At 54.0% G+C, this 15,489-nt stretch overlaps 1 protein-coding gene across 7 annotated transcripts in view; it reads left to right on the forward strand.

Annotated features, from left to right (window-relative positions):
- Nucleotides 1–15,489, forward strand: part of CCDC13 (coiled-coil domain containing 13) — a 51,192-nt gene that overhangs the window by 20,790 nt on the left and 14,913 nt on the right. For 5 of the 7 annotated variants that reach the window (XR_004425438.1, XR_004425439.1, XM_033131996.1 and 2 more), the window contains exons 8-13: nt 2,348–2,509; nt 5,124–5,300; nt 6,852–7,073; nt 9,253–9,392; nt 9,892–9,975; nt 12,171–12,293. Coding sequence is in view for 5 of the 7 variants with exons in the window: in XM_033131996.1 (XP_032987887.1) it covers nt 2,348–2,509; nt 5,124–5,300; nt 6,852–7,073; nt 9,253–9,392; nt 9,892–9,975; nt 12,171–12,293 (908 nt within the window). In the remaining 2 variants the exon portion in view is untranslated. The remainder of the gene's footprint in view (nt 1–2,347; nt 2,510–5,123; nt 5,301–6,851; nt 7,074–9,252; nt 9,393–9,891; nt 9,976–12,170; nt 12,294–15,489) is intronic. The other 2 variants (XM_033131994.1, XM_033131995.1) reach the window with 1 other exon arrangement.

Here is a 15,489-nt window from a genome sequence, read left to right on the forward strand (position 1 = left end):
TCCCTCCTGGCCCTGAACACAGGACTTGAAATGCCCCAGAAAGACCCATCCTGACCCACAGCAGAGACACAGAACCCCCCAAAAGGCCTCTTGCAGGGTTGTTGTTTTGCATTCTGCCCCACCAGCCTGATTTTAATTTGTTATTTAATGAACAAGCATTTATATAACACTTACCACGTGCCAGGCTCTGGCGCTTAACAAATGCCAAAGCCTTTGATTTATTTTATTCCAGGCATATTTTTTCCCTAGTTCATGTAAATTTGCGTGACTATTGTACTCGTAGGCTTTTTCCAGTTTTGTCCAGATGCTTGCAGGCTTTTCATTACCCAATAAAAACGTAGCCCTGTCTCCCTCTTTATGTTTTAAATATTTGGAGCCTCCCCGGAGGAGGCTAAGAGCAGGGTCTCTAGAGCCCAACTGCTCAGATTCAAATCCCAGCTCTCTCCTCACCAACTGTGTGGCCTCGGTTTCCTTATCTGTATACTGTGGGTGATTATAGTACCTACCCGACAGGGTTGTGGGGAAGTCTGAGCAAGTCAATACAGAAGGGGCCAAAAAAATGTGTACACATTTTAAGAAAGGAAAACTGTATTAAAATTGTAACACTCAATATATACCGAAAATAAAAGATGAACACGTTTGACTTCTGCAATTACCAGAGGTGCTCAAAGTGGTTACCATCAGCGTCCAGACACTACTGAGTACGGCGAACTACTGCTTGAGCAACGCTGACCAAAGTGCCCACTTGTATACATTTTTTTGGCACCCCCAGTATGTGTAAAATGCTCAACACGATGCTTTGCATGGAGGAAATACTGTACAAAGGTCATCTGTGGTCACTGCCCTCCTTTTTGCCTTCCAACCAAGAATCACACGAATAGGTGTGTAACTTCCACTGTTTGCCAAGCACTTTGCCTTCACCCCAGGGATTTCAGGATCACCGCTCCTAGGTGGCTTTTATCCTCAGGGTCTCCTGTGGGATCTTTGAAGCCAACATGAAGGAGGAAAGGTTCCCCCCAAGACTGTAATTAATGACCAGTGTGTGGCCTTAGGGTTCAAGAGACCTGAGTTTGAGTCTGGCCTGAGTCGCTGATGGACAAGTTATGTGAACCTGGGCAAATCACCTCTGTGCCTCAGTCTCCTCGCCTGTAAAATGGACATAGTACTCTTCTCGTGGGTTGTTGTGGGTTAAATGAAATGACATTTGTAAAGCGCCCAGCACAGTGCCTGGACAGAATAAACACTGAATACATTGGTTAATGCTGTTGTTAAGTTGTGTAAATAAATGATGAAAAGTCTTTCTGCGGTTCTTTAATGCATAGAGGAATTACCACACAGTGCCACACGAGGGCGCTGATATGTGCTTGAGCAGCCATACTGCTGCCTTTTACCAGTGATCCTAGGGAATTTTGCCCCACCTCAGGTTTCCCCAACTCTGTTCCATCATTTCTGTTGTGTCGACGTGGAAACCAGGGTTAGGAGGACCCTAGGAGCTGTCCACTTCAACCCCAGTGTGATAAGGCCATCGTTCTGTGCGATGACATCTACCTGCTTCTTGCTGAGCCTGAGTGTTGGACTCTGCTGGGCCATCTTGGGTTTTCTCAAAGTTGCCTAATCCTAAAAATCACCCATAGCCCGTGTTTAAAATGCAGATTCCCAGGTCCTTTCCCTGGAGCTCGGACTTGTTGGTCTGGAGTGGGCCCCAAGATTTGTCACTCCAAGAAGCGTCATGGGGATTCCCAGGTTCAGACTAGTTCAGGGCACTGAATGCTCATAGCAACATTATCAGGGTGTACCCTTAGGCCCAGGGTGTACCCCACAGATGAGGGACCTGAGATTCGGAGATGTCAAGTAATCTGTGCACAGTCCCGCAGCCAGCGAGACTTGGAGCTGGTCTCTCAGCCTGCAATCCTCCCTCCCTTTGTGGCATCTCCTGCAAAGCGGCCAGGAACCCGGGGCGTCCTGAGGAGACCACCCCATCGTGGGTGGTCTGTCTGCTCGAGAGCTCTTCCTTGTACTGAGACCCTCCCTCTTTACCCTCCCAGGTCCTTGGGGCACACGTCAGCTTCTCGGCCTCAAGATCCTCAGAGATGTGGTGATTTTTCTCATTTACTTGGTAGTGTCTCTTTTCCACGCTAACCCTCTCCCATGTCTTCCCTTGTTTTTCTCCAGGTGCCACCGCAGATGCCTTCCCCCCCCCAGTCCCTCTCCTGTGGGGATGCCACGTCCATCTGGAACTGTGGTGTCCTCTGTCCAGTGGAGCCTCCCATAGCCCCTCGGGGCGGCTCCTCCCGGTGGTCGAGTCTGACTGCAGACCGGTTGTAGAACGAGTTTTTACCATCCTCAGGTTCGAGAGCTTGAGAAACAGTTGGCACAGACCCAGAACCGGTCTGTGGGAACAGCCAGTGATGAGCGGTCTGTCTGTCCAGACCCAAGGAAGCTGTCGGCCCAGGAGAAAAACCTGCTGAGGATCCGCAACCTGGAAAGGGAAAAGCAGGAAGGCTGGGAGGTAATGCCTGCCCGTAGGGAAGGCAGTTGGGCACGAGGGACCCAGAGATCATGAACCCCCTGAAAGGACTTGGAGGCACTGCTTAGAGGCAGGAGATCCCTGGGGGTTTGGGTCACCTCTGGGCGTGTTCCACACGTCCTGTCGGTCCAGCTTGAACCACCTGACTGGGTCCTCACCCCAAGCCCATTTCATGAACTTTGGGTGGCCCCATCTGGCTGATTTGGAGATGTTGGGTCTGAAACTTTCATTGTAAAAGGAGAAAGAGAGCGTCACAGCTCCAGAGGTGTGCTGGGGTCTCATGGCCTTAAAGAAGGGGCACTCCTGGCTGATGAAAGGTGGACAGACTCGTACCAGCTCCAGAGCCAGCATCTCACTGGCCGAACTGAGAGTGTCAAAAGCCAGACTCAACCAGGCGATGTAACAAAGGGAATGTATTGGCCCTTGTAGCTAGACAGCCCAGAGGCGGCCTAGCTCTAGGACAGGCTGGCCCAGAATTTAGGGACTGGGTCTCAGGGCCACTTTCTCCTGGCTTAGCTCCACTCTCTTCCATGAGGCCTCCTGGTGGGCCCAGCTTCTGTCCTCCAACCCAGCCCCCATGAAGGGCTTCTTTTTCCCAGCAGCTCTGATGAAGCCCCAGAATTTGGGACTACCTTAAACCCTGTACCCATCCCTGAGCCAGTGCTGTGGCAGAGGGTACAGGATGCTTTGATTGGCCAAGCTTCAGATACTCACTCCTCGGTCTGAGGAATGAGTCAGTCTTCCCAAACTTGGCCTGACAGTGGGGAGTAGGGCCTTCCTCAAGGAGAGTAGAGAAAGAAGCAGGAGGTGCCGGCAGCCCGAGCGGGCCCACGTCAGTGTCCCCGGCGATGGGCCTTACCTTTCATTGTCAGGTTTCCGTCTGTGAGTGTCCTGTGCTCGGAACGCTGTCACCAGCACTGTGTAGTACCTCCCAGCATCCTGGGCCATCAGGTGTAAGGAGGGAACAGTGGGACGGTGGAGCTGGGCAGCTCCTGCTGGACCTTATATGCCCCACAGGGGTTTGAGCTTTTATCTTAAAGGCAGTAGAGAACCAGCAAAGGGTTTGAAGTTGTGGAGGGACATGGCCAGCGTGCATTCTGGTAAGGTTGCATGGTCAGGCGTGGGGGATGGCTCAAAGGCAGCATGGGAGGCCGAAGCAGGAATCCACCTGCCACACGACCAAGAACTTGCACTAAGATGGTAGGACTCGAGCGGAAGGGCCAGATGCCGGGAACACGGAGGGTCAGTTATGTAGGACTCAGTGACTGGATGTGGCAGGGAGAGGAGCAGGAAGAATTGTGGAGGACTTCCAGTGAGTGCAGCAGCGGGGTGGGGACGTGGGTCATGGGTCCCAGGACGAGGTGAGTTGAGACTTGAAAATGTTGGGCTTGAGGTGCACCTGGCTCAGACTTACACATTCGCCAAGAACAGAATATGGACCATCCGTTGGACCATCCATCAGCCACACTGTGGGGCATAGGAAAGGATTTCCTGTGTGCACGTCCTCTGCCAGGTGCCACCAGAGCCTGGAGTGTGCAGACAGCCGAGCAACAGGGAAACAATGGCTGATGCCCTGCAAAGATCTGCGGTTTTATAGATTCGTCATGTTTTACTACTTTTCATTTCTATAATGCACCTCATCGGGGATCTGAAAACACGTTTCCAGTGATAATTAACCCTCAAGACCAAACCAGATTCTGTCACCTGCTGCGAAAAACCGTCCTCGGTGTCTCAGTCTTGGCTGTGAGGGTTTGCCTAATCTGGCCTGTGACCCTCTGACCTTGCCCCTACCCTGCCCTCTGGCTCACTGCGCTCCAGCCACACGTGTTCCACCCCAGGGCCTTTGCACATACCCTTTGCCTTTAGTCTCTACTCAGATGTTACAATGAGTATTTGTCACTATTTGGTATCATCTGTCTCGCCCCCTAGGATGTCAGCTCCTTGAGAATAAGGGCTCTGCTTTTTCCTCAGCTGTACCCCCAGCACCTATAAAAGGCCAAGCATATAGTAGGCCCGCAGGAAATATTTGTGAGTGAATGAATGAATGAATGAATGAATGAAAGACCCCAAAGGCACGTGCAGCACGTGAGTTTCAGTTTGTAGCTGACCAAAGCGAGGTGCAGTCTGGGGCGATGTGAGAGGATGAAGAGGCAGGGGGCCCCTCCCTTCTCACTCTTCGTGGTGGATTGAGGCACTTCGGTTTGAACCCTAGATGTAGCACTGTTTGCTAAAGCATGGTTTTCCTCTTTCTCCCCAGCTCAGGCAGGGGTTGAGGGCTGGGGACAGCCCCTGGAGGACACACCCAGAGGTGGCCAGTGGGTTTCCTGTCATGTCTGACTGGCAGAGCAGGGGCAGCTGCCCAGACAGCTGCATTCTTGGGCTGCGTGAAGGAGTGCTGTCCTCCATTAGTGACATCTGTCATAGGCTCGGGCAGGGGCTGGAAGCGAGGGCCCCAGCTCTACTGACTTGCTCTGTGGCCTCCGACGAGTCCCCTTCACTCCCATTTCGAGGCTCACCAGTGAGTGGGAGTGAGGGACTGGATGTGGCTGAGGGCCCGCTCAGCCCTGCTACCCAGGACTGCACTTTCTGATTCCAGAAACTTGCGGGTGAGCGGGATGCCCTCCAGACAGAGCTCCAAGAGCTGAAAAAGAAGTTTGAGGGCGTGAGGTCTCGGAACAAGGTGCTGTCAAGCGAAGTGAAGACCCTCAGGAGTCAAATGGGGACCCTAACGGAGAAGGGCAGGCATGACAACGAGCTCATCGATGCCCTCATGGTACGGCCAGCCACTCAGGCAATGCGCCAGCCAGGGTCTGGGCCCCCAAAGAATGGCCCCCCACCCCACCCGGAAATGTGCAACTCAGCCTCAGCCATAGTGAGGTCTCACTCGCCCCCAAATGCCACCTGCATAACCCAAAGCCCATTGCCTCCAGATGGGCTCCAGCCCCAAAGCTCCCCTCACCGCCCCCCAGAACAGGGGCAGCTCAGAGGCTGCCCAGGGGCACAAGCCTCTGGGCCTGTGGACTCCAAAGGAGAAAGAAACAGGTGAGGGGGATGGAGATGGGATTGCACCTGCGTTATTTCTCATCAGGGAACAGAAGGGAAAACTGCGTGGCCAGTCCAGGTTCTTGTCTGTGTGATGGCACACAGCTCCTCCCCTTCTGGGCCCTGGGGTGTGGTTTATAATAGTCAGTCGACAAGGTAACTCCTAGGGTCAAATATTCCCATTTCACAGATGGGGAAACTAAGACTCTAATTAGTTAATAAGTCATCCAAAACCTTACAACTGAGTTCAAACCAGGTTTATCTGACTGTAAAGCCTTCCTTCATTAGCAACGCCACACAGCTATCCTGACCCTAGCCCGGCCTTTTCTCTCGGGGGCCCGAGGCACCCCAGCTTTGTCCCTGAATTCCAAGTTGTACCCACGGGCTGCTGGGGTGGTCATGCATGGCCTGACTGGGGTGCATGGGGAGCTGAAGCTGGCTTAGGCACCCCCTTAGTCTCTAATAGTTTCACCAGGTGGGGTGGTGGGCAGTGCCCAGGAGACCTGAAATCTGGGCCTGCCTCTGTTGATACCTCACTACGTGACCCTGTGCCAGTTGCATCCCCTCTCTGAGCCTCAGGTCCCAGTTTTTAAAGAAGGTGCGGGGCTGGATGTCCTCTGAGGTCCCTGGGTACCACAATTCTTTGTCACTGAAGATGGCATGAGAGCTGCAAACCAGCCCCAGCCCTGCCATTCGCCAGCAGGGTCCCCTCTCTGAGCCTCAGTTTCCTCCACTATGGGGTGAGGACAACAGCCCACACGTGTTCTAACTCACTGATATGGTCCTTCCTGGCCCCCAGGCAGGAAGCCTCCACTCCAGGAATGCCCTGGAGAGGGGAGGGGTATCTTCAGGCGAGGGGTCCTCAGATGCTGAAGGATCCCTGGCGAGGGGTCCAGGTACTGCCTTCAAGGGCGGTCTCCCAGCAGAGTGGGATAGGGTTCCTCTTTACCCAAATGTCTCCCCCTCTGGCTGACGGGTCACCGTCCGAGGTGCTTCCTGTTGTCCTGAGAGCCCCTCAGATGTCGTCCTTGGCCCTGGTCTCAGGGAGAAGGAAGGTGAGGACAAGAAGAGGGCACAGCCCCCACCTGCCTGGCGAACCCCCTGAGAACAGGCGAGAAGGCGTTCCTCTGGTTCTCCAGGGAGCGTTCGTGTCTCACTGTCAGGTCCCTGCAGGAGCAGGGACTGGATGGGTGGCTAGGGGCTGGGGGTGGGGGCTTTCCTTGTCCTTCCTCACCCAGGAGCCTTGGCTGACCCTCGCCTGCCCTCCTGATTGACCCCCCAGGACCAGCTGAAGCAGCTACAGGAGATTCTGGGCAGCATGCATCTGCAGGAGGAAAAGACACGAGCATCCCAGCACCGCCTGGACCAGCAGCTCCACCATGAGGCTCAGCAGAGCAGCAGCCTTGTCACCCGGCTGCGGGCCATGGTAGCCGAGCGGGAGGCCAGAGTTCAGCAGCTGGAGATGGAGACGGGGCAGCTCAGTGTACAGGCGAGCAGGGCACTGGTGAGCGCAGCATCCATTTCCCGGTCCCAGCAAGTCCATCCAACATCCAGAGAAATCTCAGCCACTTCTGTGTCTTTCCACCTGCCTTTATTCAGGCTGCACCATGTCCTACCTGGTCCCACGTTGGCTCCCTGCTTCCATCTGGCTCCCCAGCCCATTCTGCACATACCTTTCCTCTCTAAGGTACAAACCTGATTGTCTCCCTGCTCTGCCTAAAAGCTGTCTGTGGTTCCCCATCACCCTCGGCCTCGCCCAGTCCTCAAGGGTCTGGGCTCCTTCCATCTCACCCTCTCCGTCACCAGCTGTGGCCCTCATCCTCATGACCCAAGATGGTAGCTACACTACCAGCCTTTACATCCACATTCCAGGCAACAGGATGGCAGTGGGGAAGCCACATTTCCTCATCCAGCTTGCAGGGCACATTGTGACAAACTCTTGCTGCCACCCCTCCTGCATCCCCCCTTTCCACCACACTCTGGCCACAGGAATGCCATTTAGCTCCTTACATGGCCCTGCTCTTGCCCCACTCCAGGCCTGTGCACGTGCCGGAAACACATGCCCTTACTTTCCTTCCCCACCGCCTCTGCCTGGCCGGCTGCCCCTCAGACGTTAGGTCTTACCTAGTACGAGCACTTCAGGAAAGCTCCAGGCACCACCACCCCAATTCTGTGTTACAGGTTCCTCCTGGGCACTCTCTAAGCTCCCTGTGCATCCCCAAGCCAAACTTTCATCACACTGTGTGACCATTTTCCTGTTTTCTCCTCCGAACTCCCCTTGAGGGGACACGAATCATGGCTCCTTGGTGCCAGGCCCGAGACCGACCACACAGTAGGGCTCAGTCAGTGCTTGTCTAAGGCGGGAGCTCCTCAAGATACTGGCCTTGGCAGCTGCCTTGAGGGCCCAGCCTGGGCTGCTAGGAGCCAGTCATGGGCTCTGTGGCTCCTTCCTGTGGTGGTGGCACATGGGGGAGGGGAGTTGGTGGCCTCTGGAGAGAAGGATTCCTGCCATTGACACAGGTTTGCCAGTGACAGAGGCGTCTCAGAGCCAGGTTGACTGGTACAGCCAAAGGTGTGTCACAGAGCATCCCTGTCCTTGGTTCCCAGGGTTCTGTGGTCCAGTCAGACACATGGGAGCCCAGAAACCCCTCAGTCCCAGCCCCAGGCTGGTGTTGGCTGTTTGTCCTGCAGCTGTCCATCTCCAGAGGCCATGGGATTGGCTGTGGCAGATAATACTGAAGTCCCTGAGGCTGAGGGAGAGCTGGGGGCATGAGGAAGTCCTGGGGACAGAGTATGTGTGGCAGTGAATGGGGGCATCGCCCTGGAATCTTCACCCCACTTCCCACCCCAGGCTTACTGGGGAGTGAAGTTGGAAGGGGCTCACGGGAACATTCCAGCATCTTCACCTCACCACTCTCCTGGCTCCAGGCACACAAAAGATGACTTATCCTTACTTTAGAGGTCACCAGTCAGTTGGGGACCAAATACTACCCACCAGACAAGTTGGCACACGCTGGGAGTGTTCTCAGAATGGATAGGTCTGGGGGACATGCCAGGTTGTTTGGAGCTCGTACCAACTGTCCACCCCTTGATGGTGGCCTGACCTCCTTCTGGGATCCTTCTGGGATCCTCCAGTGTTCCTGCTCCATCCCAGCCTCATCAGCTATCCAGAAGAGGGAGAGGTGGGGAAGCGAAGGGGCCCTGGGAAGCCCAGCCTCCCCACACGGCTGCCGGCCCTTGCCGCGGCCCTGCTAGCCTCTCTGGCTCCCGGTGTCTGGAAGATCCAGGTGTCTCCAAGTGACAAAGGCAGTCAGCCTCAAGTCACCTGGCATTCGTCCACGTGTGGGTGGGGCTGCCCACAGAGGTGGGTCCACTCAGAGACGTCAGTCTCTGATTTGCCGACACCGCAGGCCATGCCCTTCCCTTTGGGACCCGAATGTGGAGCAGCTTCCTGGCGCAGTCACCGTGCTCACACCATGTCGCTCCCTTTCTGAAGAGAGGCATTATTGGAGGTCATTATCATGCAAGGACTGCCTTCACCAAACAGGCCTCGCTTTTCACTCCTGAAAAGAAGCCTCTTTCATATCCCCTGCAAGCCCCGAAATCAAGCCAAGGCCCCCTCCTGCCTTGTCTAGGCCTCTGAGCCAAAGCCCTGAGAATCGAACCCATGTCTGTTCCTGCAGCATCATCAGAATAAAGGAGGGGGCGAGGGGTCCAGTCGGCCCGAGGTCAACCCCGCCCACACCAAGCCCCTGGAGGACCCGGGCCTGACCCAGCCTCCGGCCTCCGCAGGGGATCACGTTGGCAGGCTTGGATCTTCTCGGTAAGAAGAAAATGGGCTGGAGGGGTTGGCATATGAATATTAATTATTCAAAAGAAAGGATGTTTCCTGCTGCCTCTGATGGGAAGCCACGGGTGCAATTTTAAGATGACTGTGGCCTTGTCATCCCAATACGTGGTCCTCTCCTATTTCATTAGCCCTGCATCTGTGTGAAGGAGCGTTAGGCCCAGATATTATTACTTCCAGAGCACGTGGTTGCAGCTTCCTGTAAAATCGTCTCAGAACTCCCTGCTTCTCAGATTCACAAACAGAACTGTGTTGGATCGGTGGAGGCGCTGATGTCTCCTGGTTCTGTCTTGTTTTGAGCAAGAGTTCTGGAAGGAAGGGCAGCAAATCCACAGGGCTGCTGCGAGGGCCAGCACTGGCCACCTCCTCAGGCTGCCCGGATCCCTGCTGGCCCCTGGCTCCCTCCCAGCTGAGGAGGCCCAGCAGGGCCCAGGCTGCCTTCCCGTAGTGATGAGTCCCTTCTGCCCTCACACAGGTCTGTGACCAGCCTGGGCCACACACTTGTGGAATCTGCTCTCACATGGCCTTCCCTGCACAGCCCTCATGGGGCATCACCCAGGTAAGAACCCAGGACCCCCGACCCTCACCGTTTTTCCCATCCTTGATCGGAGCTCCGCTGATATTGCCATCCCATTAAAGGAGGAAAAACCAAGGCCGGGCCAAGTCCAGGGACTCCTCCAAAGCTACATAAGGATGTGGAGGGTCAGGGAGATCAGGGCCTTGTCCAAGGTGGTAGAGCAAATGGCTTCGGAACCAGAGTCGTGGCCTCTGAGTCGCAGGCTAGCATTCCTGCTGCCACAGTTACCACAGGGAATCTTCCACCGCTTGTCTTCACTTGCCACTGAGAATCAGTCTCTAGGGGGAGAATTTCATGTCATATGGGCTCCCACTTTAAGGCACTGATACCCCCTCAGCTCTCCGGTCCCATCTGTGTTGATAGAATCGAGCGTAGGGCTAAAATGGGCCCTTTATTCTGGCTGCCAGCTCACAGACAAAGGGCGGCTTTGTCCTGCCTCTGAGCCCTGTTCTGAGCCCTGCCCACTGTCCACTGGAGCCACGCTCCCACTGTCAGCTCCCCACCCCCACCCCTCAGGCAGGTCAGCTCAGGTTCCGGTGGGGGCCTCTGAGTGGGACTAGTCCCACCTTTGAGTTGCTGTGTGGCTCCGGGCAAATTGGTCCCCTCTGGGCTTCTATTTCCCAAGAAGTGCCTGAGACACTTCTGGCCTGACATTTGGCAGCCCAGGGACCATGGGCCAAGGCCAGCCCTGCAGCTGCCCCACACGTCAGCCTGGAGACACAGGGCACCTGGAGGACAGTGGGCCGACGCCGAGCTCATGCCGCACTTCTCCTCACACCACAGGGGGAATGCACAGGCTCTCTTTCTCTGAGGTTTTAGTAGTAGGAGTGGGGAGATGGACAGGACAACCCCTCACAGTCCCTTCCAGGCCCATGTGGCTATGCCCTTTGCACTCCATGGGGATGCAGGAGCCAGTGTGCTCCTGGGCTGCCCAGAGCGCTGGTTCTCAAGCTCGTTTCTCACACCACACACACATAGTTACTGAACCCGACCATGTGCGTGCCCTGCCCTCATGCAGCTTACAGTCCCCTCCCATCAGTGACAGGGCAGGCATGGCATGGGGTGGGAGTGACCCCAGAGAGTGTGTCTGTCAGGGCTGGCATGGGGACTCTGATGGGGTGCCTGGGAGTAGGGTGGGGGGCAGAGGGATCCCCTCCTGCCTCCTGTGGCTCCTCCCCCACAGTGAGATCACGGAGGTGAGTAGCGTAGGGTTTCCCGAACTGCAGGGCACACACAGATTGGCTGGCATCTGCCAGGTTAGATACGGGTTCTGATTCAGCCGCTGTGGGCCACAGAGTGGGATCCTGCATTTCCAGCTGGTAGGTGCTGCCCCAGCCGCTGACTCACAGACCACTGAGCAGCAGGCCTTAGAGTGGATTTAGGAGCCAGGACACTGAGGAGGCTGCAGCCCGCAGAGCCCATCCCAGCCAGGCCCATCCCTGTGCAGAGGGACAACTGGGGCCCAGAGAGGGGCAGGGACCTGCCCACGACCACAGAGCCAGTCAGCCTCTGGGTGCCTGTGTCCTGTGATGCCAACAGGACCAGGGTCACCAGAGTGTCACTGGGAAAGGTGAGGGCAAAGCAGAGAGCAGCTCGGGACTCACACATGGGCTTCAGGGATTGGGAGGGGGTCAGAGCTCAGCTTCTGACCTGACCCCAGCCAGCAAGTGGGGGGCTGGTAGGCAGGCCCTACCAGGAGGGAAGGTATAAGGTATAAGGAGGGAAGCAGTGAGGGCCGGATCAGGCTAGAGAAAACGGACCAAGTCTCAAAGCCAAGTGTCCAGGCTCCTGGAAAGTGGGCTGGGCTTGGGGCAAAGCCAGGAGGTGCGGGAAGGCTGGCATTGGGCAGGGTAGCCAGGTGCCATGCCACACAGGTACCCAGGGCACCCCTAGGTCCACAAAAGCCGACTTCTCTAGCAGCCAGACTAATTCCAGGCCACTACATTGGATGAATAGAGGTGCTGGTACAACTCCAGCCCTGGTGGGGTCTGGCTTTGGAGCCAGCTACGTGAAGTCTAGAGACTGTAGCAGGGCCGGGAATGGTGAGCTGAGGAGACGCCAAAGCAAGAGGGCCAGGAGGGCCAGGAGGGCCTAGGGGTCCTCAATGTCCTTGCAGTCTCTCCCACCATCTTCAGGGAACCCCTTAAATAACCTCTTCCCCCCACCCTCACCCCCAGGTTCTTGGACTCCCCAGAACAAAAAGGCTGGCATGCCCAGGTAGCAGAGTTCAAGGCTCTCTGGCAGGCCACCGAGGTGGAACGCGACCGGCTCACCGAGTTTGTCACTGTCCTGCAGAAACGGTAACACATGGCGCCCAAGGATGCACTTTCATGGGCCTACGGGGTCTGCAGGGTGGAAGCCTGGCACAGGGCATCTCTCTTGGACAGGGCCAGGCCTCGTCCCTGACGGGGTCCACCTTGCTGGGGAGTTTGGCTCCCGGGCATTCCCAGCCGTAGCTCATGTTCCCACCCAAATGCCCCACAACCTTGGGGTCCTATTGTCACACTTGTGGTTTGCCCTGTCCTACACATTTTCAATGGGACGGTGGCATGCGTGTGGACATGAGGTAGGAGTCTCAGGGGAGAGACCCTCTGGAGTAGTTAAATCAGTCATATCAACCTACCAATCATGAAAATCTATGATGAGTGTGGCACTGTACTCGGCGCCATGGGAAGTTTTGGTGGAAAGAAGACACAGGCCAGACTGATGTCTGGAATTGCAAAGATGAGGAGAACAGCTGATACCTAGTGAGCTGAGACTTCTCTAGGGAGAGGGAGGGATGCGTGTGGCCCAAGGCAGCAGACCAGGAGCTATGGTTTGCTCCAAGGAGTTGTTGACAGATGTCCATTCAGATAAATCAGTGCTCTTTACTCAAGTGACCCTTTTGGCAAGAAATGCAGGTGCCCAGGCCAACACATGGCCTACCCATGTGACCTGCTCAGTGAAAATATAAAGGACACCACTGAGTGTCTGCCCTAACAGGCCATATCACATGTCAGTCAGGGCTTTTTGGTGACAGACAACAGAAATCAATTCTGGCTAAGTGAAGAGAAAGGCAGCTTTTTGGAAGTTTCTGGCAGGCTCCAGGGCACAGAGCAGGAGAAAAGCTCAAGAAGGTCCAGGAATCTTGGTAGCAGGAACCCTTGGGTTGTCTCCCCGGTGCCCCTGGAATGGAGCAGGCCCAGTGGATTCTGAGAGAGAAGGTCTAGCTGGCCTAGGTTGCTCGCAGGTCCCTCCCTGGATACAGGCCAGGCACCTGCACTGGAAGTACCTCCAGGTGCTCACAGATGGAGGGAGGACAGTTTGCCAAAGAGGAGAAAAGAGTACTGTTACCAAAGAAGGCATTTGAGGCACTAGAAGTGGTCAACAGATGGCCACTAACTTAGCAGTAAGAGTGACCGGCTTTAATTTTTTCCTGTAGTACATAGAGAGGACCTGAATTTCAGACATACTCGAGTATATGAGAAAAGTAATCATAATTCTTTTTCTGTCATTGAAATGCAATGGATAGTACAAGCCTCTAGTCTGGTCTATCAGATGGAAGAAACATATTCCATTCAGGCGTTCTCTCCCATTTCCTTTGAGTTGCACCTGAGTGTTGGGGTGGTCTTATGAACCAAGGCGACCCTCTCATCTATTGCAGCAAAAGAAACCACTCCCAACGTAGTGGACTCAAACACAATGGTTTCTTCTTTCTTATGATTCTTCTGTGGGTTGCTTGTGTGATTCTGCTTCACATAACGCCAGCTGGGATCACTCGCAGAACCCATTCAGCTGGAAGCTCAGCAGGGGTGCTCAGTTCTCCTTCCGAGGGCTTCTCTTTCCAGGTGGTGAGGCATCTTCCAGGGCCTCTCCATGCAGAGCTGGGATTAAGGTGAGGCAAGCCAGGCACCTAGGGCTCAGAGTTGCAGGAGGCACTGCCTGTCGTGCATGTGTGATTCTCAGCTGACAGCCTTGACCTTTTGGTGTTCATTCTGCCGCTCTGTGTCATTTTTGGATGTGGGGGTGCTCTGTCCCAGGCCCACTGGCCTTTTCTACTCTAGGCCATTGCAGTCTCCCTGGGCTCTAACAAGGGAAGAGGGCCCAGGACCCCCCTACACTCCGATCCCCCCAAACCTATTTGGATTTCTCACCCCAAAGGACAGGACCTTCCTTTCTCAGAGATCCTCAATATCTGTTCTTTTCTCTGTCTGGAGGGTCTGTCCCGGTCTTGCACAGGGAGAGAGCTTTCTCTGTGCAGCTTCCCCCTGTCTCGGGCTCTGCCTACAAATTCCAGTTGCCCCACACCCTCCCTCACCCCGATATCCCCAATCTCGTGCCCACATCCCAGTGAGACTACTGTGCTCTGCCTGGGATCCACCCCCCTCGTCCCCCACAATGCAGACAGGGGCCTCAGGCTGAAAGCCGTGGTAGCGTTCCTGTCATTTGTTTCCCTTCCCTCAAGTACTGTGTCCAATGTCCAGTGTTTGAAGACATCATAATTCTTCTATTTGATCCATCTTTCTACCGTGTTTTCCCAAAAATAAGACCTAACCGGAAAATAGGCCCTAGCATGATTTTTCAGGATGACATCCCCTGAACATAAACCCTAATGCGTCTTTTGGAGCAAAAATTAATATAAGACCCAGTCTTATTTTCAGGGAAACACGGTAGTTGTTTACAACAGGAGGGGCTAGCCTGGTCAGTCTGCCATGACAGAAGCCTCTAAATAGATCTCTTGTAAAAAAGCATATAGTTGGCTGTGTTTTAAAATTCCATCTGAGAATTTGTGTTTGAACAGTGAAGTTTAATCCCTTTTCATTTTTGTAATATTTGGAAATATTTTGATCATCTCAATACTTTCTATTTGCCATGATTTTTCTTAGCTCTTTTTTCCCTTAGTTCTCCTCCCTTATAGTATTGGATGGGTCAAGTCTCATTTCCCTCTCTTCTACACAATTTCAGAAGATATACATTCTATTTCTATTCTTTTAGTGCTTACCCTAAACTTTTAGCATAAAACTCAGCAAATCTAAAGTCAGTGGGTTTCTTTATTATCATTTTGAGCAATAGAAGAAATTTATGTTATCTCTGATTGCCTTTCATGTTACTGTTTTCTAATATTTCTCTTCCACATTCTTAAAAAACAAAACAAAACAAAACAAAAATACCACCTCTGAAATTAACTCTCCAAATTCATTCTCTTGGAAAGTAGTCAATATTCATTTACTTTTGCCAACATGATTGAAAAACGTCTTCTCTCACTGTCGCTTCTTGCCTGTCAGTCTTCCTTCTGGACTCAATTTCCTTCTTACTGAAGTACATCCTTTAGTTCAGTGAGGCCACGTGAATGGCAAACTCTGAGTCTTTGTTTATTTATAAGTGTCTTCGTTTTACCTTTCTCTTGAGTGAGAATTTAATTGGGCATAGAATTCCAGAGATGGTATTTTCTCTCAGCACCTGTAGGCTATGATAGTCCATTTTCTTTGAGCATCCATTGGTGCTAAAAAAGAAATG

This window comes from Rhinolophus ferrumequinum, chromosome 17 (genome assembly GCF_004115265.2).
Source record: "Rhinolophus ferrumequinum isolate MPI-CBG mRhiFer1 chromosome 17, mRhiFer1_v1.p, whole genome shotgun sequence".
Classification (NCBI taxonomy): Eukaryota; Metazoa; Chordata; class Mammalia; order Chiroptera; family Rhinolophidae; genus Rhinolophus; species Rhinolophus ferrumequinum.